Below are 26204 nucleotides of genomic sequence, written 5' to 3' on the forward strand. Positions count from 1 at the left end.
AAGTTGAAATTTCGTGCATTTTTTTAATAAATTAGCTTATTGATTTCAATTTTTCCAAGTAAATATCTCCAATCTTATTAACTTATATCAATTGGGTTATGTGTTAGTGTGTTTTTTCTATGATTTCATTGAGATAACGTAAATCTTAAAAAAGTTTGATTTACAATATATGATGAATGATACAAATGTACATATTTTAAGAATATACTTTGTATATCTCTAATGTATCAACAATATGTTTGGGAAATTCTTTTGAATGAGAAGAAGCAACATATATTGGGAGGAATGGATGTAAGAAGTTTTCAATATATATAATTGATGTAACAAGAATTAGCTTAGAGAAGTCTCCATGGTTTAGCTCCTTTAAGGTTAAATTTCTTGAGTCTTCCAAAGAACATGACTATAATTAGAACCATCTTCCCTTCGTCACTCCAACTCCCTACAAATCCATACATTTTATTTACACATTTTGGATCTGCTTTTAATTGCCTCCCACAACTGTACCCCGTCGAGAAACCAACATTTCCATATGCGCTGCCAAACACAAGATAGCTAACTTAGTTTTTAAATCAATAATTTCAATCATTTTTATATGAAACCGTCTTACCATGAAACGAAATTAATAATTATCTCATTTTTCTAATTGATCACTTTAAAATTATTGTAAGTGATTATTTTAAATTTATACTTAATTACTTTAAGATTATAAAAATTAATGGTATAAAATAGAGCAGACAGGTTGGATCACATTATTTTTTTAGCAGGTAGGGTCGGGCCAATGATCCATTCAACTTATCACAACCCGGCCCATATATATAGTGAACACCATTTGAAAATTTGAAATGATAAGATAGATTATCAACAAAAAAACGAAATAAGATAAGTTTCAACTTATTTCCAAAAGTAAGCATGCAATTCCCAAACCTGTGGTTTGAGGTTGTTCGAAAAAAACAAACTAGTTGTTCCCAGTTACTAACTGCGAACGACTTTGACTTTTTTTGACATGTGCATATTCAACCACAAACCACAAATTTGGAAATTGCACGCTTACTTTTGAAAATAAGTTGAAACTTATCGTATTTCATTCATTTTGTTGTTAATTTGTCTTAATCATTTCAAATTTTCACACCATTTTTATATGGACCACATTTGTTGTAATAAGTTTTGTTTGATCCGTTAAAGACCCGCTTTGACCCGTTAAAAGTCTTTCCCATTAAAAAACTTTTAAGATGGGTCAGTTCATGGGCTTTTAGTAAGCCTCTAATCTATTCAACACCTCTAATAATCATTTTAATATAGTAAGTGTATATTAGACTAGCCCAATAGAAATTGTCTCACTGTTGAATTATCATATCATTTGAGAATTTGTGCAATATTTTTTGAGTTCCTGTTTATTTTCTCAAAATTTTAAGTCTTAGATTATTTTAGATTTATGCGGCATGGCTCATATATGGTTGGATACCTAATAGGCGTCTAAGGGGCGGAGAAAAACTTGACAAACATTATGATAGCCCTGTGCAATTTTATAAATTATGATATTTTTCTAACAACTTTGTATCTTTAAGCACCTAACATATACTAAGTAAATTAATATTAATGCCCCTAATTTTCAAGACCCTGTGCGATCGAACATGTCGAACATGTTTAGAACCTCTCATGTAGGCATCCAAACATAATTCTTTAATAGATAGTAAGAATTAGTAAGTTTCAAAAAATTACCTAACAACTTCGAAGGCGATGTTGAAAACGTTGAAATTGAGGGGATCATCTTTAATCTTTTGCCTCTCTATAATGCATATGATTATGATGAAGATGACAATGTAGCTTAGTTGAGACAATATTAAATTCTTGAGTAACTTTTTTCTTTTCTTTTCTACATTATTTTTACATGGATATATTATATGTGGATATTTTTCTTCTTCATCTCCTATTGGTAGAAATGATGTATAGGGTGGAAGATACCTGACACCAAAACAAAACAATAAAAAATGATGTCCATAGAAAAGTTTACTTCGTTTTTACTTCTTTACATAATTATAGCATGTTATGTGAGAAAATGTCACAATCAGTAGTAATTAGCAAGTACAATGAAATCAAGAAAGTATTATAAATATATTGTATATGGCTATGTGTTTTTGAATTTGCCTTTATATTTGCATAAAACCCTAACATAAAAAGCAAATAAAACAAAGTCATAAAAACTGAAAATAAAGTTAGTTCAAAAGCTGAATTATTTATGTAAAAATGAAGGTAATAAATAATCTAATGTCTAATCTTTAATTAGTAATTAATTACAATAAATTTGTGATTGGAGAATAGATCAAGATAAGACAATGTACATGATGATAATGCATAAATCATGTCACTTATTTGATGAATAATTAAACACAATAATTGACTTCAAAACCATCAACCAAGATAAACTATGTTTAAATGGTCAAGAGACACAAATGATTAGTTAATTTATTAAAGTAAAAGAAATGAATTATTTAAAAAAATGATTATATGGATTATTATGTATAAAAATTAGATGGATTCTTTGTTAATTGTTTCAATTAAAGTAAAACATAACCTAGGATGACTATGACTATGTATTAGTTAGAGTGCAGTCGAATGTAATTATGTCGTTAAAACTCAAGTATACTGATTGCATCAAATAATGAGTATTCCATCTTTCTGGGGATGGTGCAATTTTTGGAAAAATATCTAGAATAATTTAACATTTTATAACTTTTCTATAATAATCTCACCTATTGATTAACTATGAATAATCCTAACTTATCAAAAATAGCAAACTAAAAATTCATATAAAATTAGAGAATTTTTTTAAAAATTTACATAAAAATTTACTTAATAATAAAAAAAAGAAAAAAATTATAACATTTTAAAAATATTTTTCTCGACATTTAATTTTAGTTTTTCTTTTTTTTAAATAAACTTGCTATATTAAGTCATCCAATTAGCTGATTTACTCTATTTGGATTATAAAAATGTTGAATTATTTTAGGTAATTTTTCTATATTTAATTGTGATTTTATTGCAAATAATTCATCCAATCCAAATTATTTGCAACATTATGATTATTAAACTATTTATTTATCCCATTAATTTATGTTGAGTTTTTATAATCTATAACTTAAAACACAGTCAAAATGAAATCTTGTTGGATTCGTCTTAATGCAAAGATTATAATTAAAGCATCTAATAAAATATAATTTTACAACTACAACACAACTACACTTATTTCTAGAGTGTTAGACAAAAAGAATCTAATTTATTCAAACATATATCAAGATAATGCTCATGATCCAAAATTTTTTAAATAACAATAATCTTAAGCAAGACCCACCCCACTTAAACTATCTATATTCAAATACACACAAAGATTGAGGATATTGAATGCACATGCACATGTTATACTAAAAGAGTGAGATAGAAAACTAACATCATGGCCATAAACAAGACCAATATAGCTGATGCAATAGAAGAAAGATCCATAATGCTTTCACCTGTATGCCTTGAATTCACACATTGGAACAATATTCCCACTACTTTCTCAAAAATATTAAGACCATTTAATCCTTCATTGCTCCATTCCATACCACAAAACATCACAAATTGCACCAAAATAAACCCTAAAACTGTCACAAACAAAAGCTTAGAATGCTTGCTAGGAAGCAAATGATGATACCCAATCTCCTTTGTATTCCTCATCAAAAACATAGCCTCATCTTTTTTCCCAAATTTGCTTAATACCCATATCGAAAATCGAAGAAAAGAAGGAAATAATGTGTTTCCTAAGAGATTATGAGGGATTAAAATCAATAAAAGACCAGAATTTTTGCGAAAAACAAGCATGTTTTCATTAGTAGGGATAAAGCCACAACTAGCAAAAGTAGAAACAATGGTAAAAATTGAAAAAGTAAATGTTTTAAACCCTTTTTTCTTAAGAACATTTTTAACACTTGATATGATATTAACATATACTAATACCATAAAAGTTCCTAACACATGAAATATTATTAAATAGCCCAAAACTAAAAAACCTAAAACCTTAACAGATTTTGATTTTATAAGAAAATCTATTTCTGATTTTGTTTTTTCCAGAGTAGTGGATGATGTAATAACATCTTGGGTTATTGTTGTTGATGATTGGATAATGATTCCTAAGTCCAAACTTTCTGGAGGAAGTGGTAGGCTAGCTACTGAATTAACCCTACTTCTTGCTTTAGGTGTATACTTAAGTTTGGAGGCTGAAAAATGAAGACCTACCATTGATGTGAATATTTCACCTCCTATGAACATTAAAATGGTTAAAATTATGAGTTGGGTATTGGAAAATACTTCCATTTCAATGGTTGACATACTTGAAACTGTTATAGATGATACTGAGGTGAAGAAAAGATCTAGGTTTTTTGGGTTATAATTAGGGTTTGTTCTTGGGTTTAGTCTTTTCAAGATTAAAAAGCCAAAAATTGATGCAAAAATGAAGTAAAATAGCTCAATTACAAAATGGGTTACATGGGAAATGATGAAATCATAAATTTTTGAGGATATATAATATAAGAATGTAATTAGGTAGATAACAGTTACACATAAATACGTATGAAAAAGCTTGTATTTTTCCACTAGAAAGTTAAAACTCAACATTTTTGATCTAATACTATGTTATATATGAGAAGATTTTATGTTTAGTGTTTGAAAGAAAATGTATGATCTTTCCTCCCCTTTAATAAAAGGACGAGATGGGTACGGAAATCTATTTTATATTGATATAATAAACTCCAAATATTGACTCATTGCCAATTAATTTATTCATTTCTCTACACCTCAAAATAGTATTCATTTCTTATTTAGTTATAAATTAAGTACAAGTGGCTACATAATGACCTCTACATTTGAGAATAATTTAGATTCATGAACTTGGTTAGAATCAATATACATAATAACACTTTCTAAGTTTTGATTAAAGAAGAGTTTAAAAAGCATTTTAAGGATTAGCTTGTACCACAAAGTGGTCATCTAGAGAGTTAACCACGTATAGAGGTGAAGCTAGAATTTATATAAGTGATTAGAGCCGTATTTTCATATTCAACATCATAAAAAAAAAAATATTTTTCTAAGTGATTAGAGCCGTATTTTCATATCCAACATAATAAATTAAAAAAGATTTTGTGTATGGGGAGAGCGAAAATTGTCTAAAATTTAAGGTATTTAAGCAATTTTGTTATGTTAACTATGAGACTAATACTTACTGTCATTAACTTAAATATAAGGTTAAAATAGTTTGTAGATCAAATACCCCATATATGCTTTATTAAGCTTGATTTTTAGGAGGGGTCGTGGCTAATATATTGAGGCTTGAGATTTTTCTAGGATCGAAAAAAGTTCATAGTATCAAATCATAAGATCGTAATATATATATATATATATATATATATATATATATATATATATATATATATATATATATATATATATATATATATATATATATATAATAAATAACAAGGTAATAAAAACGAATAAAGAATTACATGTAAAAGGCAAACAGGTAAGCGAAAAAATATTCGTAGTCTAAGACATAAATAAGATGCCTCCAATTATCCTTGTCCTTGATCTGATACGTAAAAATGGTGTACCTCATGCAAGTTATTTTTTATTTTATTATATATCATGAAAAAGTTTCTTTTATTAATCTAAAACCTAAAGTAAGTATGATTTTTGATTTTGATAGCCATTTAAGTAAAATACCAATATCTAGAAATACGGATAATTTTATATATCTTAAGAAGTAGAGATAAATTTGGGAAAATGAGTAAAATTATGCCAACATGGCAATATCAAGGCAAGCCATATGGGGATGAGACATATGGCATATGGCATTCCGTGTTCAATTCGTGTAGGGGAGGTGGCTGAGAACATGGATCATGGGTAAGGAAAGTCAAGCAATTATAATAACTCAATTATTTTCCATTTAATTAAAAGTATTTATGATGGGATAATTATTTAAGGTAGTGCAGACATGAATTTGTGAAATACAATAAAAGGCTTGATTGAGCAATTATCTGAAGAAAATGCTTAGTTTTAAAGTGTAGGTCCAAGGTTCTTAAGGGTCATTTTAAGGTTATGGATGGACAATTTAGTAATTCATGTAAACAATTTACTTGTCGTGGCTGTTTGTAAGTTGTTCATCCAACAAATTTTAGAAATTTTGTGTTTCATATTTTGTTTAATTATCAGAACTTCAGAAGTAAAGGGTTTAAATGATCAACTAATTGTTCACATCAACTTGATTTTATATTCTTATAAATCAAAACTAATAGTACAATCAGGAGTACGATCTTTCAAGATCACAATAATTGAAAAATTATTATTATTATTATTATTATTATTTGCTAATCTCAATTTTTGGGATTAAAGCTCTGACTTTTTGGTTGATGAGTGTTGTTGTACGTTTTTTCTATTTATTTAAACGTGTAAAGGGTAAGTCAAAGTGTTTTAATCTCTTTTACTATCACTTTAATATATGTAATAAGGTCCGAACTTATCTCAAATTTTCTTTTCCCGACTTGCAAAAGGAATAGTCATAATTACTTGCATAAGGGGGATCACCTGGAAATGCCCTTCTAATGCTTAAGACAGTGACTGAAAAAGGGTAATGATATATGAAGCAAGAAAGAGAAGGATGACTAATATGATTGATATAACTAATCATATAAAGCTTACCTCAAACTGGTGATTATGAAGTTATTTATGATGTCTAAAAATGGAATGAATTGTTGATGTCATTGCTGATGTCATCACTAGTTCGAGCTTTTTGAACTAAAAAGGGCATGTTTCAGCTGATTATTCTTTGTTGGTTATTCATTATTGGGCTGGAATTACAGTGAAATAGACTTGATATTTTAAGATCACTTGACCCCAATAGCCCACGCATAGAAGGCAAGAAACTTGTTGGTAGGCTTGTGTGAAACAATTAAATCTTTGCAAATTCAACATTTGAATCAATTGGACTCGACCCACATTACTCGAACTCAACCATCAGAGTTCGGGTAAGTCTTAAGGTTTGTTGTCTATATATATTGTTGTCCTTCAAGTTAAAGTCCAAGAACCATGCATGCCAGTTTTTGGGCTATGAGGCCCTCTAGAGATCTGACTTATAATAATCGTAGACTTCTAAAGTTGATCATAATTATTCGTATAATCAAGAGATAAAAAAATAATATTTATATTGATTAACTTTAGATTTTAATCTTGGAGCACGTTGGATTGAAGATAAGAAATAAGAATCCTGACTTGATTGGCAGTTTAGTAAACTGTATGATAAATAAAGAGTTATTGTGGTTGTTCTTAAAACTGCAATTAAAAGTTGTAAATCCATTGAGTAGAAATCAAATTACAAATGGGAACCATCAATTTCATAATACAAATTACAATTCATAAATCTAAGATAGATAGATAAATGAAGATAAAGTTAAATTTATTGTGTTGAAAAGACTAACAATTATTTAGAGTTCATGTATCAATCAGTAATTTCATGTTGAAGATGACATAATTGTAGGCATCAATCAAACTCTAATATGCATCTACAAACATGTAAAAAAAGCAATTTTTTTTTTCAATTTAGCTAATTTAAGTCCTAACATGTAATCATGTAATACTAATGCACTGATTCATCCCATTTACTCTAGATTGAAGCTTATCTAAACATGGATGTATGTAACGACATAATTTCAATTAAACAAGACATAATAATTGAATTCAATCTAAGAAACATCAAGGAAATTAATGGCTCTCCAAGTGAGGTAAAAACAATAAAAAAAAAAAAATTCAAACTTATAAAGGAAAAAGGGTATATTTATAATTTCTCTAAAAACCTAAAAATACAAAATTAGGTTCAAATAAATTATACTCTCTCCTATTCTGCTTATGTGTCCAATTTCCTTTTATGGACAAGTCACTTTAATTGTCCCATTTCTATTTTTAGTATGGGTTTTTGACTTTTATGCCCTTAGTAACTTTATTTTATTTTCAATTATACCCTCCATTACCTATACTAATTTTTCTCCTTAACATTAAAAACCCATAATACCACTCTCTTTTCTATCCTTAGGGTCCCACTTTTGACTCTCCTTAAAATCCGTAAAAAGTCAAATGGGACTCTTAAGGTGAATAGAAGGGAGTATAATACTCGACCAAGTATACATAATCCCAGCAGACGGGGTATAATAAGTCCAGTCGAGCTAGTATTAAGATATATATAGTTGACCAAGTCTTTGATCTTCGTAACTTCCTGCCTCAAAATGGTTTGCGTGATACATGAGCTATTTGCCTTGTAGAACTATGTAATCTTGAATAAAAGATTAGTAACATACCCAACTGAGTTATACATTGATATCCGATTCATTATTCTCTTTTGTATTGAAGAGTTAAATTATCAAATATTTGTCCAAACAAGTATCTTTATGAGTGATAAGGTATTGAAAATTAAAGGAGGAGAGAAGGTATGGGAGTTAGAGGATATTTTAAAACACAAAAACTATCAAACTTGTGTGCTACTCGATTTGTTTGAGGCCATGCACTCCCTAATGCACTTAGATACGTGCTCGATTAGGTGTGTACCCGCTCAAGGTCTCGATAAATATAACAAATTTAAAAATATTAGGGTTGAGATTCAGAGAGAGAGAAAAACAAGGTCTATAAAGATGTTTAATTTAAACGATAAGGTTTTGAAGGAGAAGGAGGTATGGGAGTGATAGGACATTTTAAAACATACATAAAATCAGACCCATGTACAGCTCGATCGACCAAGATCATATTCAGTTAACCACAACCTGCTCACTCTCAAACACTCTCGAATAATCGTTTAATTACGAGTGTACCCGCTCTATTTTTAATTCACTCAATCGAGCCTATTTCCCAAGGGTCGGGAAATAGACTAAATGCTTTTATTTTACGATTACCAAATGATTATAGTGGCTTATCTTGTTCGGAGTTCGGACAAATCTCACATTTTATTTTATATTATTTTTCAACTTTCACGACTAATCCAACTCATTTTGCTCCCCCTTGTGACCCAAAAGTTCCAAACATCACACATTAGGTACAATGACAAAATTTAATCTTGTTATGACTATATTTACACTAAAGTACACATCACTAATCTATGCTATCCAAGCCATCTTTATTATTTACAGTGTGATTAATGTATTATTTTATAATAATTATTATTTAGTTTTATATGAATTTAATTTAGAAACTAATTTTTCTTAAAAAAGATATGATGTTTTTTCTTTATTAAAAATACTAGTACAATAGACAAAAAGATAATAGTCGTGCATGAGTACTATCCAATTTATAACTTATAAAATACAAAGCTGCAACATGTTATCAATGGACCACACCATCAAAATTTGCCTGGACTAGCCTAACATATATGGTAACAACTAAATAAGTGGGCTAAAAGCCAAAAAAAAAAAAAAAAAAAAAAAAAACCAACTTAAGCAAGAAAGATTCAATTAAAAATGTTAAAAAAAAAACTCCAAAATAAGTTTTGGAAAATTTTAATCTCAAAATAAACGTCTTTATTTCTAAGCCCAAGGTCAAGGTTTATTCGCTGTTACTAACAACGAATAAGAGAAAAATATTTAATTTGTTCACTATTAGTAATAGCGAACAAAAAGGGACAATGTAAAGGACACTCCCAATATCTCGCACAAGGCAGGGTCTAGGTAGGGGTTTTCTTTTTCCTGAAAGATGCGGACAAATCATACCTGTTCCCCCAAGAAGGGAGTAAAGAGAAATGCGTGTAGTCAATAAACCCCCGATTGATACCTGCGTCTAGTAAGGGTCAAACCTCAAACCTTCTGCTCCACATGCAGATGCTCTATCTATTGAGCCACAAGCGCTTTTGATAAAGAGGGACAATGTCATAACGTTTAAAGGGACAAAAAAATTAAAACAAGCTTGGTCGATGTTGATATTATGACACTGTCTCTCATTGTTTGTTGTACTAAGTCACTTTTTTTCTTTTGTTCGCTGTTAGTAACAACGAACAAACCCAGACCTTAGGCTCGGACACGAAAATGCTTATTTAGATATTAAAAATTTTCGAAGTTTATTTTGGTGTTTTTATTAAAAAAAAAGCTTTTTTTATACTTTATTTCCTTAAGCAAGTGACCAATAATAAGATGGACATATGAATTAACTATCATTATGTACGTGGTAAACTAAACACATTTTTAGAATTATATATCTATTATTTTTGTTAGATTGTGAGAACTAACTATCATTATGTACGTGCTTAATTAAACACATTTTGAGAATTATCTATTATTTTTAATTTGTTAGTGTATAAGTATCATTTATTATCATCTAACCCTATAGTCTACCCTAAAAAAATATATTTCATACTCCCTCCTATTCACCACAAGTATTACATTCGTTTTATACACTCTATTTAATGCACTTATTCTATCATTAATATCTCTAATTGTGCATAATTAAAATAAAAGGAAAGTTGATATGAATAATTCTTGCATTGAGACAGATCAATTAAGATCTCACTTGACTATATTTTTACTTATAGATTAATAATAAAATACAAATTAAAAGTAAAGAGATAAATAGTGTCAAAAAGCAAATGAAAAACGTACGGTGAATAGAATGAAGTGATACTTTATGGAGAACACTGTATTATACCAATAAATTAAACTTCATCAAAATAAGTTGTCAAAAGTTATCTATAAAAATTTACTTTTTGTGTAAATAAAAAACTTATTTTAAAATTTTTTTCAAAAACTACCTATAAAATTATATTTTAGTCAACAGTTATCAATTAGCATATTTTACTCATTTTATCCTACATATGGAGATCAAAACTACCTACTCATATATTTATATTGTCAAAAACTGCATACTAAAAAAATACATTTAGTTGTCCAAATCTTTTAGTTCGTATATTTGAGAAAAAAAATTACTTTAGTATGTAGTTTTTGAAAAAAATAAACGGGAATTTTGTAAAAAAAAAAAAAAGTTATGATATTTTTTGACAATGTTCTTTAAAATAAATTATCTACTTTCTACAGATTATAAAAAACTATACACTAGAGAGCAATCTAAATCTTGGAGAATTTAGATATATCCTCTTTGTTAATGTAAGCTCATCGGAAAAATCAAATACTATTATAGTAAGTATCAAATTGTAATATCATAAATGCAAAATCAAACATACATATAAAATAAAAATTGTTTTCCACAACATAATATATGTGAAATCTACCACAAACCCTTAAAAAGGTTTTTTTAAAAAAAGTAATTTTTGGGATTGGTTTAGAGTTCCCTTAACAAATGCACAAAAAATAGGGATTAATTTAGTAATTTAGTGTGAATGGAACTTCATGCAAAAGCTTTTGGGAGAGCATCACAAAGGCATGAAATTATTCTTATTCCTTAAAAAATGGAATTTAAAGGTCATAAATTAAATACATGTCTTATTCTCCTTTAAAATCTCAATTTATTCCTCCACTTTATTTTACCCTTTAATGCCTCCCTCCTTTTTTTTTTTTTTTTTAAAAAAAAAAAAAATTTCTTTTGTTTATTTTTCATTCTCTCAACTTTTGACCGTTTGCTTTCCTATTTTCACATCACAACCTATTTCTTCCGCTCTCTACTCTCTCTCTAACCCTCTGTTTAAGTACAGTCCCGAGTTACCATTGAAGGTACGCAGTTTCTCTTAACTTAATTTTATTAATTTTTTTAATTATCTTATTCTTTTGTTGATTATTCTTATGAAAATATTAAATTTGGGTTGTTTTGGGTGAATTGCAACATAATTTTTTGTTTTTTCAACAAAATTATGACGTTTTTTGAAATGGGTGGTTTTTAATTCTGAATTCTAAAGATGAAAAATGTGTAATTCACACTATCATATTCATGTTTATGTTTTCCCAATTGATTTTTATTTTTTATCAGTAATTGAAGCTGAATTTTCAGTTTGCGTACTTTGAACCCTGTAATGGGTTTTTACTAATAGTACCTATCAATGGTTTTTCTGCTATTGGCTCATTCTATCCACAATATTTTATTTTCTTTTTTAGCGAATTGCAGTGCTTTTCGTTTTTGTCACTCGAACAGATAAATTCTACATTTTTTTGTAGTTTTAATGAAACCCTGAAATTATAATCTTGGGTTATTTCTCTTCATAATGATTTGATCAAATTCATTTTCTGCTAAATTTCCAATTCATTTGCATGGAGTTTTCTTTCATTTTTATTTATTGAGGGCAGCCCTTTTGTGGATTTTATTCTTTACAATGCAGGTTTATACCAAAAAAGCTGTAATTTGTGGTTTTCCCTTTTACCCATGTTGACGGGTTTTGATTCTTAGTATTAACGGGGAGGATTAAAATCCTTCGACCCCCCTGAATCCAACGATCCTCTAATCTATCCGCGAATTCAAAAAACACTTTCGTGTTCTAACCTTTTGACAAATGGAATATGAGAATGAGAATATCCAGCCCTATATCAAATTTTACAGTTTTGCAAATGGCTTGAGAAGAAAGAAAAGCACCACCTTTAAAAATCTATGTTTAGTTTGATATGATATCTTTTTTAAAGTTATTATTGGGTTTTTTGAGGTGTGAGTTTGGAATTGCTTCTTGGGTGTAGTTCTTTTTCTTGTTCCCAATATGATCATGTTCTAACCTTATGAATTTGGCTAAAGGCTTTGAAAGAATTGCATCATTCTAGTACATAATTGGAATCCAAGATCAGAAGTTTCTTTAATAATTTAGTAAGAAAGAAGAGGAATGGGATGTAATACATCCAAGTTAGATGATGCAGAGGCTGTTCGAATCTGTAAAGAGCGAAAAAAGTTCATCAAACAAGCTCTTGAACACAGAACAAAGTTTGCCTTAGGTCATATTGCTTATCTTCAATCTTTAAAACGAGTATCTGCGGCCCTTCATGAATACATCGAAGGTGATGAGCCTCGTGAGTTCTTGTCTGATTCATTTATTACCCCTCCATTTACGCCTGTGACGAAATTGAAGCCAAAGTTCATCACTGTTTCTCCGAAGTGTATCTCATCATCCGCTATCCAATCAAAGGAAAACTTCAATGTGAAGATCAACTACTATAGACCAAGTGGGACTGAATCATTTTCCGTTGAGGAGAGACCTCAATCTGCTGATACTTATCGTGTCCAATCCTATTCGCCAACGCACCAATATGGATTCGATGGTTTCTTCGAAATGCAGTCCCCACGAACCAACTCTCCTTATGGCTCAAATTCATACTATTCCCAGTATAATGTACCTCCGCTTTCACCTCCAAATCCTTCTCGATGGGATTTCTTTTGGAACCCCTTTTCATCATTATATTACTATGGATATCCTGCGAGAAGTAGCCCTGATCAATTGATAATTGATGATGATATAGTGAGTTTAAGGCAGGTTCGAGAAGAAGAAGGGATCCCTGACTTAGAAGAAGAAACTGAAAGTGAAGAAGTCGATGAAAGTAGGCATGTCGTAAAAGAGGATGTAACTGTTGAAGATATAGATGAGGATGAAGAGGAAGATGATGATGAAACGGAAACTGAAGATGAAAATGAACATGAAGTGAACGGTTTACAGGAACGTGCTAATGACAATCTAGCATCGGCACAGGCTCCCAATTCTGGGAAAATTGAAGTGAATCGTCATGAGACGATGGTTAGTGAACAACAAAAGAAGGAAGAAAAAACACCTGGATTCACTGCTTATGTAAACAGAAGGCCCACAAGCATGAATGAAGTTATAAAAGATCTCGAATCGCAGTTTATGATTGTGTGTGGTGCTGCAAGTGAAGTTTCTGCTATGTTAGAAGCTAATCAATCTGATTGCCTACCAGCATCAAGTGAATTAACAGGTAACTAGTATGCAATCTGCATTCCGAGTTTAGGATCGAAAGTAGTCTAATACGCTGAGTTCTCATTTACAGGGGTTAAAACACTGAACCCAGCAGCGCTGTTTCGATCAGGTTCATCATGCTCCTCGTCATCAAGATTTTTGGTGAACTCTTCAGTTGGTTCAAGAGATGAAGGATCTGAAAGTAGCAGTCATTTATCAGATGAATCATGCATGTTTTCTGGCAGCCATCATTCTACATTAGACAGATTGTATGCTTGGGAGAAAAGATTGTATGAGGAAGTCAGGGTATGTTTTTCATGATTGATTTCGAGATAATTTCTATTCATATTTCATAATATCATACTCTTTATAACTCATGCCTTTTGTTCTTGTGACAGTCTGGAGAACGCGTTCGGTTGGCGTATGAGAAGAAGTCTACAAAATTGAAGAATCAAGCATCAAAAGGAGATGAACCATCAAAGCTTGAAAAGACGAGGGCAGCTCTTCGAGCTTTGCATACCCAAATAAAGGTTTCGATACACTTGATTGAAGCTATTTCGAAGAGGATCGAGACTTTAAGGGACGAAGAATTGCTCCCTCAGCTTTTAGAATTGGTTCAAGGGTATGTTTATCTCTTATGGCCCGTTTGGTAGGTGGTAATGGGAATGAAAACTAGTGTAGTTTTGGTTGAAAAATCTCAAGGCTACCTTGATGGGCATGCTTGTCTAACTTCAATCATTTCATTTTCTTCATAAATTTTATTCTAATGCATTACCATTGGACGAGGTGCTATTAGGTGGCAATCGAAATTTGTAAACAAAAAACTTTTTTATGATCAAAGTTTAACACTATGGGAATAACATAGAACTTTTGATGAAATTTTACACTATAAATCATTTCCATTACTACCATTTAGTACTACAAACCAAACGGGCCGTTATTGCTTTCTTTTACCATGTACAATGTTAAAGTCTCATTATCAATCAAAATGATCAATTGTTAGGTTATCAAGAATGTGGAAAGTGATGGCCGAGTGTCACCAAACGCAAAAGCATACATTAGACGAAGCAAAGCTTCTATTAGCCAGCACCCCTTCAAAGCTCAACCGATCAAATAGATACCATCCTACACTTTCTTCGACTGAACTTGCTCGCTCAGCCCAAGTTCTACAGGCTGAGCTAAGAAACTGGAGATCTTGTTTTTCTTCTTGGATCGCTTCTCAGCGATCCTACGTACTTGCATTATCTAGCTGGCTCCTAAGTTGTATGAGACGTGAAGCCAGCACGTCAGAACTACCTTTCTCTCCTCGTCGATCTCCTGGGGTCCATCCCATGTTTGGCATTTGCATACAGTGGACTAGACTTCTGGATGCAGTTTCTGAGACCAAGGTCCTTGATGGGATGGATTTTTTCGCTGCAGGAATGGGATCGATCTATGCCCAAAGCCAAACCCAAAGCCAAGCCCAAGTTCAGGTTCAATCCCAAGCCCAAAATATTGGCGGGGCTCAGCAATTTGAGGATTCCGGTGGAAACATGGATATGGTAGAGATCGGGAAGGTTGAAGAATCGATGACACTTGAGAAAATATCGGAAGTTGCAGTGAGAGTTTTGTGTGCAGGAATGTCGGTTGCTACAAGTTCATTAGCAGAATTCGCTGGTAGTTCAGCCGAGGGATACGCTGAACTGGTAAAGCAGTGGGGAAATGTGAAGTGGCCATCTAATGCCAATGCTAAAGGCATGTAGACTCGATTTTTTTCGTTGATTTATTCATTTCTTCATTCTTATAGCTTAGTCATGTAAAGATCGAAGCCGGGCTTCTGCTAGTAGTAGATAAGTAGTTAGAATCTGACTTGGTTCCCCAAAGAACACTCTTCGATTAGTGTTTGAATGTGGGAAAGTTTTGATACGGAAAAAGTTGATTGCAGAAACCATTTTCTCCGAGGCCAATGGAACTTGAGGCCAATAACAGAATATGGATGGCTATCAATACTAAATACTAGTATGCTAACGCTAAATCTTTGTGTCATTTATTGCAACCACGACAATTGTTTTCCCACCTAAATTATTAGAATAGGATAATTAAAAATATTAGCGGAATTTCGAAGTTAAACTAAGTAAAATCAATCAAAATATTTAGATATCAATATAATACTTTTGTTTCTTTTTTTTAAAGTTGTTTTCATAAGGAGTGCTTATGAAAATTAAGAAAAATAGATTCTTTAAGAAGATAAATGTATTGTTTCATTGAGCAATAAATTTGATAGAGGAAAAGTGAAGAGCAAAAAGTATTAAATAAATGTTAAAATAAAGTCATTAGAAAAAATATAGAGAACACAAGTCCACAACTATCAAAAAATATTTAAATAAACTTAGTAGGAAACATGTGATGACCATAATCAATATAAAAATACTTAAAATAAAATTAACAGAAAATCTGTGAAACCCAAATATTATTAAAATATTAAAATGATGACACACAAGGTTAATTATGTCCACAATTTATAATATAAGTAAACAGATTTTTATGGGAACAATTTCAAATAATAAATGAAAACAACTTTAAAAGAACAAATGCAGTATTGATTTATTAAGGAAACTATTCATGGTTTGCATGGAATTCAAATTAGTATGACTATATGAGATAATATTAGTAGAGAAATTCCATTTTTTACTATGCAAATATTGCAATTTAGATTTAAAAAATAAAAAAAAATAAATAAAAAAAGTCTCTAATGTAGTATATAAAAGCATATGGGAAAAAAACAATTGACTTCGATATGGATGGGGAAGTAAATCAAAACTCCCTAATAGGGAGCATTTTATAAGATCAAACATTAAAATAATACCATATGAGCATATATATATATATATATATATATATATATATATATATATATATATATATATATATATATATATATATATATATATATATTCTAAAATCCAAGTTACAAAATTAGAAATGAAACATCAGCTGAAAACTAGTTCATGAACAAGGGCCAGCACAAACTCAAAATAATGTAAATTTGTTCTCTGACATGAATTTTGAGCCGAAATGCAAAATCGCCAATTTCAACAAATAAACAAAAAAATGAGGGGAAATCTCCTCAAATGTGAGTAGAAACTCCTGCATTTCCCATCCAGAAAAAAGGACAAAAGAGACTGCGGTTATTATGTCAATATCTAACACAAAAAAGATGGTGAACGTCTGAATGATGATTGTATGCACTTAATTCACGTAATCAACTTCGTCGTTTTCATCGAATTCCAATTCACCCGTATCAGATCTGAATGATGATTGTATGGACTTAATTCATGTAATCAACTTCGTCATTTTCATCGAATTCCAATTCACCCGAATCAGATGCACTGAAAAGTGATAAGAAAACAAGAACTGAGATTAACTGCGCGGCTAAGAAGTATTTGGCTCTCCGTCTGAACTTCTTTTCTTCCTCTGTCCTTTCCTTCTTAGGTTTACTTTTCGGTTTTGAACCTAGTAGTTTTACCATAGAAAAAAGAGGTCAACAATCAATATGTATACATAATCACAAACGCAAAACCAACTCTTGAGAAAGCCACACGTAAAAGCATAAACATACTAAGGTTTCACCTATTCAAGCAACAGAGACCAATAGCAGCAAAATGCTCCTAAAATGATTTTTCACTCAGATGTGATAAAATACATATCTCACAGTTTTATTTCGAAATCAAAGGCAGCCTCCTTTTTCTGTTTTGTTTCCCTCCTTTTTCTACGTATGTCTTGTTTTCTTATTGATTACTCATCTGTCCCTTTGATTTAGCATCAAAGAAAAGTGAAGTGTTTTTAAGAAAATGTGGATATTTGGTAATAAATGAAGAGAGAATGAATTGTGCAGATGTTTAAGAAATTTAGAATGTATGAATGAGATTAAAAAGAAAGTGATGGGTCAATTTTCAAAAATAGAAAGGATGCAAAATGAAAGGGACACCCAAAATGGAAAATGAAGCTAAATAAAAGAGACGGAAGGTATAGAAGCCAAGGTGAAATTCTGAAACAATAGAACAAAGACTCCGGAGACATATAAGCTATTGCTCGTCTAGTAGCTATTAGCTATGATCAAATGTGTGGTGAATGGTCAGAATTCCATTTCCTTGAGCAACCAAGAAGGATAGAGTTGAGCACTAACATATACTCCTAAAAAGATCTCTGATTGCTCTCAGTGCTTCTATACGAATATTAAATCAAATTTTCCCAAGTTTCCTTACATAACAATAAGCAAATGTGCACTTAGCTTATGACTCAGCATCTAAAACCCGAAAAGTGCACACAAGGCAAAACAACAGAAAAAACTTGCACCTATTTAGCCACCTACATCTATGTTATATTTTCAGTATTTGAGATTTGAGATAAGCAGCTTGACATGCCCCATAAACTTTACTAGGAATGAAAGACTTCTGGATCCCAGCCCTAGTCATCTGGCTTCTCCATGTCTCCAGCAATATTAAAAATTACCATGCAAGCAATGAAAATGAGCATGCCTACAACATAGTTTAAACAATGCCCCACTCCAGAAAAAAATAGTACATAAAATAGTAGACATTAACTTGTTGCTATAACCCTATTTGGAAACTTATTTAAGGTATGTGCATCTTACTCCAATTCGAAAATTCTCCTGGATTATCTATTGAAGAAGAAGGCTGTCCAGAAGAAGATGGGCTTCTCGACCAATTTGGTACTGCTGATTGTGCTGAACCATTTATAAGTTCGTTACTGAGCTTCTCAGTATACTTCACAAGGTTGCTGAAATTCAAAAGCTTGCTCTTCAAAACTGATGCCTCCTACACATGTCGGGGAACAAAACGCACATAAAAACTAATAGGAAAATAAGATAACAAAAAGGGAAGGACTGAAAAGTTATAAATCAAAATGAACATAAGAAAATATCATGTAAATCCCATAGACCAGTCAACGCTCATGATTTAGAATAACAATCTCAATTTATATGAACACTACCAGATAAAAACTATAACAAGAAAAAACTTCCACTGTGATTCACCTTCTGAGCTAATTGCTCAAATACCTACTTTCTCTATATTTTAGACAGCAGAGATCGGACATCTAAATATAAATATTCATTTCCTATCATAACAAGTACTGACATACTATTCCTCCAAACACATATTAAAGCCAGTCATTTTTAAAGTTAAATTTCAACTGTTTGTTTCCAGAACCTACTTGCAGAAAGTTGCAAAGAGTAACATCAAGAAAATATGCTTTAACAATACAAACAAGCTATAAAAGTTACAACAACCACCCAGACGGATCCCCACACATGGTAGAGTCTAACAAGAATGCCATGTGTTATGAATCAGATCACTTTTAGTATGGTTTAATTTTGGATTGGATCATATTACATTTAATTATATCTCAAAATTTTCATATAATTTGTGAGATATCTGGAGTACACAGTATATTTATGAGGTGATTTAAACCCAAATACTCTACCTAAAGAAAAAACTCAAAATAAGAACGGCAGTACGCACCTTCATAATCAAAAAATTAAAACTTAACAAATTTGTAAAAGATTAAATTACTAGTACAAAATGAGTTGCTAAACAATTGGTTCAAGTCAAATATAGATTAGTTAACCGATACGTGTTAAGTTCAAAACATCACACAATAGGTTCAAGTCAAAATAAAATTGGTTGAAAATTGGATCATGATTTCATTTTTCAGCTTTCGTGGGCAGGCTTAAAATTAAATTTAATCTTCAAGTCAACTATTTAACGCGTCAGCCCCATTCTATGCCGGCTAATAAGTGGGTCCCTTATAATTTGTTGATGAGCTTCAAACGTCGTTCAGTTCGGGTTGTCGTTATACTACCATTAAGATAAAATTCGGGTGCAGATTACTGTATTCCTGATCCATATCAGTTTCAATTGTCCAACCATCGGTTATCTTTGGTTAGGATATCCATCCTTTCGAGTCACCAATTGATTGGTTAAACTTTATGTCCGTTCAAATAAATCACCTTAAATTATTTTTTTGCATATTTGAAGGGTTATAAACAGTCGGGTTGGAGGTTAAAATTCCTTTTGGCACACCTCGTATTCCATAACATTTTAAGGGTCCCCTTATCTCATAATTCATATCATAATCCTAGTGATCGACTTCTAGTCCAATTTGACATTACATAGCCAATTCAAGATCAAAAATGAGTGGGACACTCTTTTATTAGGATTCAAAGTTGTAAAGTTCAGCTCATTCGAATTGCAAGATGTCAACTCATACTTGCCAAAGAAATGTAACACTCTATTATTAGGATTAAAAGGTGAAAACACAGCAGCTGACTGCACTTCCTTCTTGATACATTTGAAGAACAATGCATAATTTGGTAGATCTAAAAGGACACAACGCTATTGGATGCAGCAGAAAAGGCATCATAGGTAAGAATGCCTGCCTAGGTTAGTTATACTAGTTTATACCAAGGGGATATTTCATAAAATAAATAGGACAAACTTTCTTCCTCCTGTGCATTTTACTCCCAACCCATACCCACATTTCTTCAACAAATTTGGGGTCCATATTGGCTGTTGCAAGCAAAACGAGCCAAAGGAAATAACTATATGCAGCACTCCATAAACAAGAAACATTGACAAAGCATATGATCCACTAGAGTTGAAACCACAAAAAAGAGTCATGCTTCCCTTTTAATTAAAAAAATTATAAAATAAGATAACTATTATGTATAAGTCTGTTTTGACAATTCAAAAAAACGCTCATACAGAAATTGAGATAACTTACAGGTAAAGCCTGAAGAGCAATCAGAGCATGCCCAAGGAAAGAGGCATCCAAACTACTGGGCCTACAAGAAGGAAAATTTAATGTAATTCCAAGTTCAAGTGATGATCTCCACCCAGAATTTTGTACATTTAAGACAATCTAGTGTGAAAGATGGAGACGCACCTGTCGCCAAAGAGAAAAGAGGTTTCCCCCAACTGAGTTGAAAGAGCTCCATATGCTAAGTTTGCTCTACTATAAATCTGTAAAGAAAAAAGAGAGAAAGGAAAATTACAGACTAGAAAATGCCTATACGCTCAGAAATAGGTAATAGTTTAAGCTTTATGAAAATTGGAAGATATAAAAGGGAGTATTATGCCCAGTCAAAATTCAAAATTCACGAGTTTGGAAAGGAACTTTTTCTAGAATTTGAATGCAGCTAAAAAGTCAGCATAAAACTTCTAAATAAACAAATAAAGACAACGTTAACTAGTCAAATATGTCCATTAAATGGCCCTATAGAATTTCGAGTAACAAGAACAGGACAGAATTTAGACCTCAGATTCAATTCTCTCAGCATTTTCATTGGTGATCCCAAGATGACGTTTCACGGCAAGAATTTGCTTGAAATAGAGAATAGTGCCAATGGGCCATGGGAGATCCGAGAAGTAGATCTTCTGCACAGAAGTTTTGTCAGAAGCTATCCATAGTTCATATACAAGAGCATCCACAAGCCAACTGCTAATCATCGCCTTCATTGAAATCCATTCCGGGATAGAGCGAAAATCAGAATCCAAATCAACAATGCCATCTTCTCTCAAGCAATTAATGACCCCACCTTTCTCATTGTTGTAGGCCACATAAGAACCAGACTCAACATATGGTATTTGATCTAAAAAGAGAAGAACCCATGTTTCCATCACATTGATTTAAAAAATTCTTATAAAGGAGAGAGCATGTTGACATATATGTTCTGTCAGGAGAAAGAGCAATTTAGAGCATCTAAAACGTGTACACAATAGATCCTATACGCATAGCTTACAACAACAAATTGCCAAAATCACATTAATTCAGGATTAAGGCATCAATTTTTCTTCCTAGCTAATGTTTAGCTTTGCACGTTTTTCAATGGAACCAAAACATTTCGGTCCTTTGGTTTTGGATAAAAATAAACAAAAGTGAAATGGCTCATGTGTGCTTATTCAGGCGAAGCAACAAAGGACGTTTACAATCAAGGGTCAACTAATATTTTCATAATTATTACGTGGGTAAATATGCGTACATATTACCTCCCCTTTCTACTCTACGTCAATCATTGTAGAAAGTTACTCGTAGTTTTTTCTTCACCTAAATTAACCATTTTAGATCCTTAACACTCTCTGATTGGTACTTTCAACACTTCAGTTTAGGCTAAAATCAAGAGTTCAACTAGCCAAGTACACAAATTCGAGTAACATAGATCGAATCAATGTATAATTGTTTGTTCTATCAATAATAAAGAAGTTTACTTTAGGGCTGCAAAAGATCTTAAACTTTATTGATAAAAAAAGATAAATTGGACAACTCTACCAAAACTAAAGCACAATCCTCATTTTAGAGAAAAACATATTTCAAGTTAATAAAAAAATGGTCAATTATTATGACTACTTGAAAGTAAGCCACGCTACATACAGACCCGAACGACACATGCGTCTAAATAACAACCACACAACCTTGATGCAATACATTGTGACATATTTGATAGTTGTAGTTATGTTGCAACAACCTTTATTTGTCTTAATCTAAAGCCTATCTTACAACCCAAACCCCCTTAAATCTCTCCATACGCCTCTCCTACATCAACTACTTCTCAATGTTCTATTTTGAACCTGTGGTATGCCAAATACATTCTCAAAATCCTAACATTAGAAAATCGAGTCATCAATCCAATTCTATCCAAAGACTCAACCTTTGATATGTTCTCTTCGCCAATCCATCCCTAAACATTGATTTATTCCCTCATCTCAAATCCACCAAAATTATCCACCTTCCCCTCAAAAACTCTAAATTCAAAAACCTTAAATATATATTCTTAACAGAATCCTACTCAGATTAGATTTCCTCTAACCTTTCATAGAAAAGGGGTGAGAGATTAGGGAAAGGAAGCTTGACGTAGCTGGTTGGATGAAATGATTAAGCACTAGAAGAGCTACATATTTTGGTGATAGGTGAGTTTACGGAGCACGTATTCCTCGACATGTAAATGGGAAATCTGATTAACTATTCCATGTTAATGTCGAGCACAAAAACATTGTAGCCCCCTATTGCAATTATAGATGCAACATAAGGTTTATTTGTTAGCATTACTTACATAGAAGTCCCGGTAAATGAGGAAGGTAGGTCGCTAGCATAATTAGTCTTTTGGCATTATTGTTGTTGATGGTGTATTTGTAGCATTGTAACTTCCTAGCACCTAATAACTAAGCAATGCGTTCCTCAAATAGCATTTATGATAGTTGTACTTATGTCTGCTGCATTCTTAAAAATAACACCAGATGAATCAGTTTTCTTCAACTCAAATATCATAAGGAGTGAACCTTTGCTTTCAAATGAACATTTACTTAAACATAAAAGGAAAATACCCTAGTTAATTATCATGCTACCAAAAAAAATCAATTTCAAGCAGCTCCCAAATACTACTACATTGCTAACCCTAAAATACTGAGAAGTAATTTATCATCATAAAATCAAGAAAAAAACAAAAACTTACCTCACAACTAAAACTCATCAATTCTCAAACAATTGCCAAAGAATAAACAAAGAACAAACAACAAAACTCATCAATTTTTCACTAAGTTAAGCAAAAGCCAGAAAATATTACTAATAAAAAGAGGAAATAATACCTGAATCAGGAAAGGTGGAATGGAAGCACAAATCAAACTGAAGTTTAGCAAATTTGAGATAGAAATAAACAGGCAAGCAATTGGGACAAGCAGTAGGCAGTCCAAAACAGGGCTTTGTTGCAACAAGGGTTAATGTTTTTTCTCTTGATTTTTCCATTAATATGAGCTTCTTGGTTCTTCTCAAAACAGTTGATGAAATCGAGAATTGATTCTCACAGAAAAAGAGAAAAATCGAGCGTTATGAATGAATGAAAGGGTTGTTACAATTTGATGATATTGACTAAAAGAGGATGAGATTAGTTTGTTTATTTTGCAAATTGCAAGAAAGAGGCTTTGGCCTTTGGGAGGAACAAAACGCAGTCGCAAGGTTTCTCGGTGGTTTAGACTTTAGACCGGGAGGTCGGACTCGGCCTTTTCTTAGTTCTATATGGTTGGCTGGTATCAATGATCCTAGATTTTTTTATTTAATTTCTAATTTTTTACTCTAATTTATTTATTTTTATTTTATTTTAAATAATTTATCGAGTAATTAGGGTTTAATGTCAGCTTTTTGAGTTTTTTGTTAGCAAAAATTAGGGTTTACTGTGTTTGATTTTGTTAAATGGTGTTTACTTAAACCAAAATTTTGTTTCATTTACTTATTTATTGATAAACTAGGGTTTAATTGTAGTAGTACAATTGTTGGTGAATGTTTATGTGAAAAAATAGGATTTTTATTATTTATTGATTTATATCTATAGAATGAATGAAATTTGTGGTGTTAAAGGTATAAATGGTTAAGAGACGACATTGACTTAGAAGTAGATGATAAGGATAAGCTTACCTTGTTAGAATTAATCATTGATTGGGAGATCATGAGAGTTTAAGAAATGGTAAAGTGATGCCTCAATTCTCTACCTTTACATATGTTTTGAAAATGAAGTATAATAAATTGATTTGTGATCAAGATTTAATAAAAATGTTTGAGAAGTCTTGGGGCTTTGTTGGCTTCAACTAATAGAGAAATTTATTTGCAGTTCATTGTTTATTTGTCTCCTTACTTCTTAGTTTCATTTATGCACGTAAAAAGTTGTCAATTAGGAGAAGTTCTAGGTTCAAGATTGTTCAAACTAAGAAATTTGAAATTATGATTATTTGGAATTTGAAATTATGATTATTTGAAATAATTAAGCATATATAATTAAAAAATTTGAAAAGTTGTTAATGTAAAAAGTCATCATAGTCGATTGTTTCTTTGTCTCATGTAACTTTTAATTATTTGAAATAATCATATTGTATATAAGTGATGGCCACACATGAGAATTCTTGTAAGTTAAAAACATATTCACAATAGTGGGCTAAACCCAATTAACTAAATGCAACACATACTAAGACCACAAAGATATATCATACTCCATACATAGATATCCTCTTGACTTAACAGATACCCATAAATTGCTAAATCATTTCCATGTAGAGATAAGTGACGAGGAATTGACTGGCCAACATGTTTATCAGATAAAAAGTAAACCAACAAATTAAAATCCTATCAAAGTCAGCCACAGTGCCAAAGCAATTTTTTCATTTTAATTTAAAAACCAATTTTTAGCTGTCTGAAAAGCTATTTATCAAATACACGTTTTTAGTGATTTGACAAACTAACAAGTCTAAAATTAACTTAAAAAAATTATAACCAAACACCCAAAATAGTTTATCAAGCAAATGTCCATTCCATTTGGCCTTTCTCTAAGTGGGTGACTTTGGTGCTCTATCTCCATCAATGTAAGACAAAAATGACCGAAAAGGGACTAAAGGAACCAACCTGGCAGCCTACCATTCCAAATGCCAATTTCAATCCAATAATGATAATATGTGATACATATAGTGTTAAGCCATATCTTATGTTTCCTTCTATGCAAATTGGGTAAATATTCATAGTCCTAAAATATATTGATGTATCTGTTGGAGTTTTGGTGTGACTTTGAGTACACCAATGATGTATGATGAGTTTGTGGATGTGTCTATGTGTGTGTATGATGATGTGGGAGTCATTTTGGGGTCTTTGATGAGCCGCTCGACCCACCTGAAGCATGCTCGACCCGAGCCAGTTGGCTCGACCAAGTCAGTTGCTATTCTGACCTGTCGCTTGACTGAAAAACAAGCTGCTCGACCAAGGCCATTTCGCTCGATCGGTCGAGCGGGAGTCCAGAAAGCACTCTGTTTTCTTGCGCGATAACTTTTACGGGAATGTTTTAGTGTGGGCCTTTACCCAATTATTGGTACATGGCTACTACTATAAATAGGAGCCTCATACACTCATTTCTAAGTTGATTCTTAACCCTAGCCAAACACAAACCCATCTCTTTTATCTTCTCCAAGTGTAATACTCCATTGTAAGAGTTCTTGAGAACTCCATTGTTATTCACATAATCAAGCAAGCTAACCGCCACCGAGGACGTAGCCCACATTAGGGTGAACCTCGTAAATCTTGTGTCTTTTGTTTTGCTTTCTTTCTTATTGTTTCTCATTGTTTATTATTGAAGATTATTGTTTACTTGCATTGAACACCCTTGCTATTAGTCTTGGGTGTTTTCTAGGGATAAAGTTTGAAACTTTAGGCCCTTGTGTGTTGGTTTTATCAATTGGTATCAGAGCTTAAGGCTTTTGTTGATGTTTGGGAGTGTTTAAGAGTG

General features: G+C 31.7%; 4 protein-coding genes across 6 annotated transcripts in view; 1 reads left to right on the forward strand and 3 right to left on the reverse strand.

Annotated features, from left to right (window-relative positions):
• LOC130814806 (oxysterol-binding protein-related protein 4B-like) overlaps positions 1 to 26204 on the reverse strand; it is a 988965-nt gene that overhangs the window by 767719 nt on the left and 195042 nt on the right. The window lies entirely within an intron of this gene.
• Positions 185 to 4650, reverse strand: LOC130814797 (sodium transporter HKT1-like). The gene is made up of 3 exons (XM_057681005.1): positions 3446 to 4650; positions 1720 to 1962; positions 185 to 534 (listed from the first exon to the last, which is right to left on the reverse strand). The coding sequence occupies exons 1-3, from the start codon at positions 4648 to 4650 to the stop codon at positions 336 to 338; spliced, it is 1647 nt and encodes a 548-aa protein (XP_057536988.1). The 3' UTR covers positions 185 to 335.
• LOC130814791 (nitrate regulatory gene2 protein-like) lies at positions 11616 to 16185 on the forward strand. 2 transcript variants are annotated; one of them, XM_057680997.1, is made up of 5 exons: positions 11616 to 11723; positions 12323 to 13910; positions 13983 to 14197; positions 14290 to 14513; positions 14895 to 16185. In XM_057680997.1, the coding sequence occupies exons 2-5, from the start codon at positions 12812 to 12814 to the stop codon at positions 15631 to 15633; spliced, it is 2277 nt and encodes a 758-aa protein (XP_057536980.1). In that variant the 5' UTR covers positions 11616 to 11723; positions 12323 to 12811; the 3' UTR covers positions 15634 to 16185. The 2 variants fall into 2 exon arrangements, with proteins under 2 accessions (XP_057536980.1, XP_057536981.1); XM_057680998.1 differs by having other exon boundaries at positions 12727 to 13910.
• On the reverse strand, positions 16880 to 23946 carry LOC130814815 (mitochondrial outer membrane import complex protein METAXIN). Its single transcript, XM_057681032.1, has 6 exons — positions 23533 to 23946; positions 21208 to 21542; positions 20837 to 20913; positions 20675 to 20735; positions 18525 to 18708; positions 16880 to 17383 (listed from the first exon to the last, which is right to left on the reverse strand). Exons 1-6 carry the CDS (start codon positions 23687 to 23689, stop codon positions 17199 to 17201), a joined length of 999 nt encoding a protein of 332 aa, XP_057537015.1. The 5' UTR covers positions 23690 to 23946; the 3' UTR covers positions 16880 to 17198.

The sequence above is a fragment of the Amaranthus tricolor genome, chromosome 6 (assembly GCF_026212465.1).
Source record: "Amaranthus tricolor cultivar Red isolate AtriRed21 chromosome 6, ASM2621246v1, whole genome shotgun sequence".
Taxonomy (NCBI): Eukaryota; Viridiplantae; Streptophyta; class Magnoliopsida; order Caryophyllales; family Amaranthaceae; genus Amaranthus; species Amaranthus tricolor.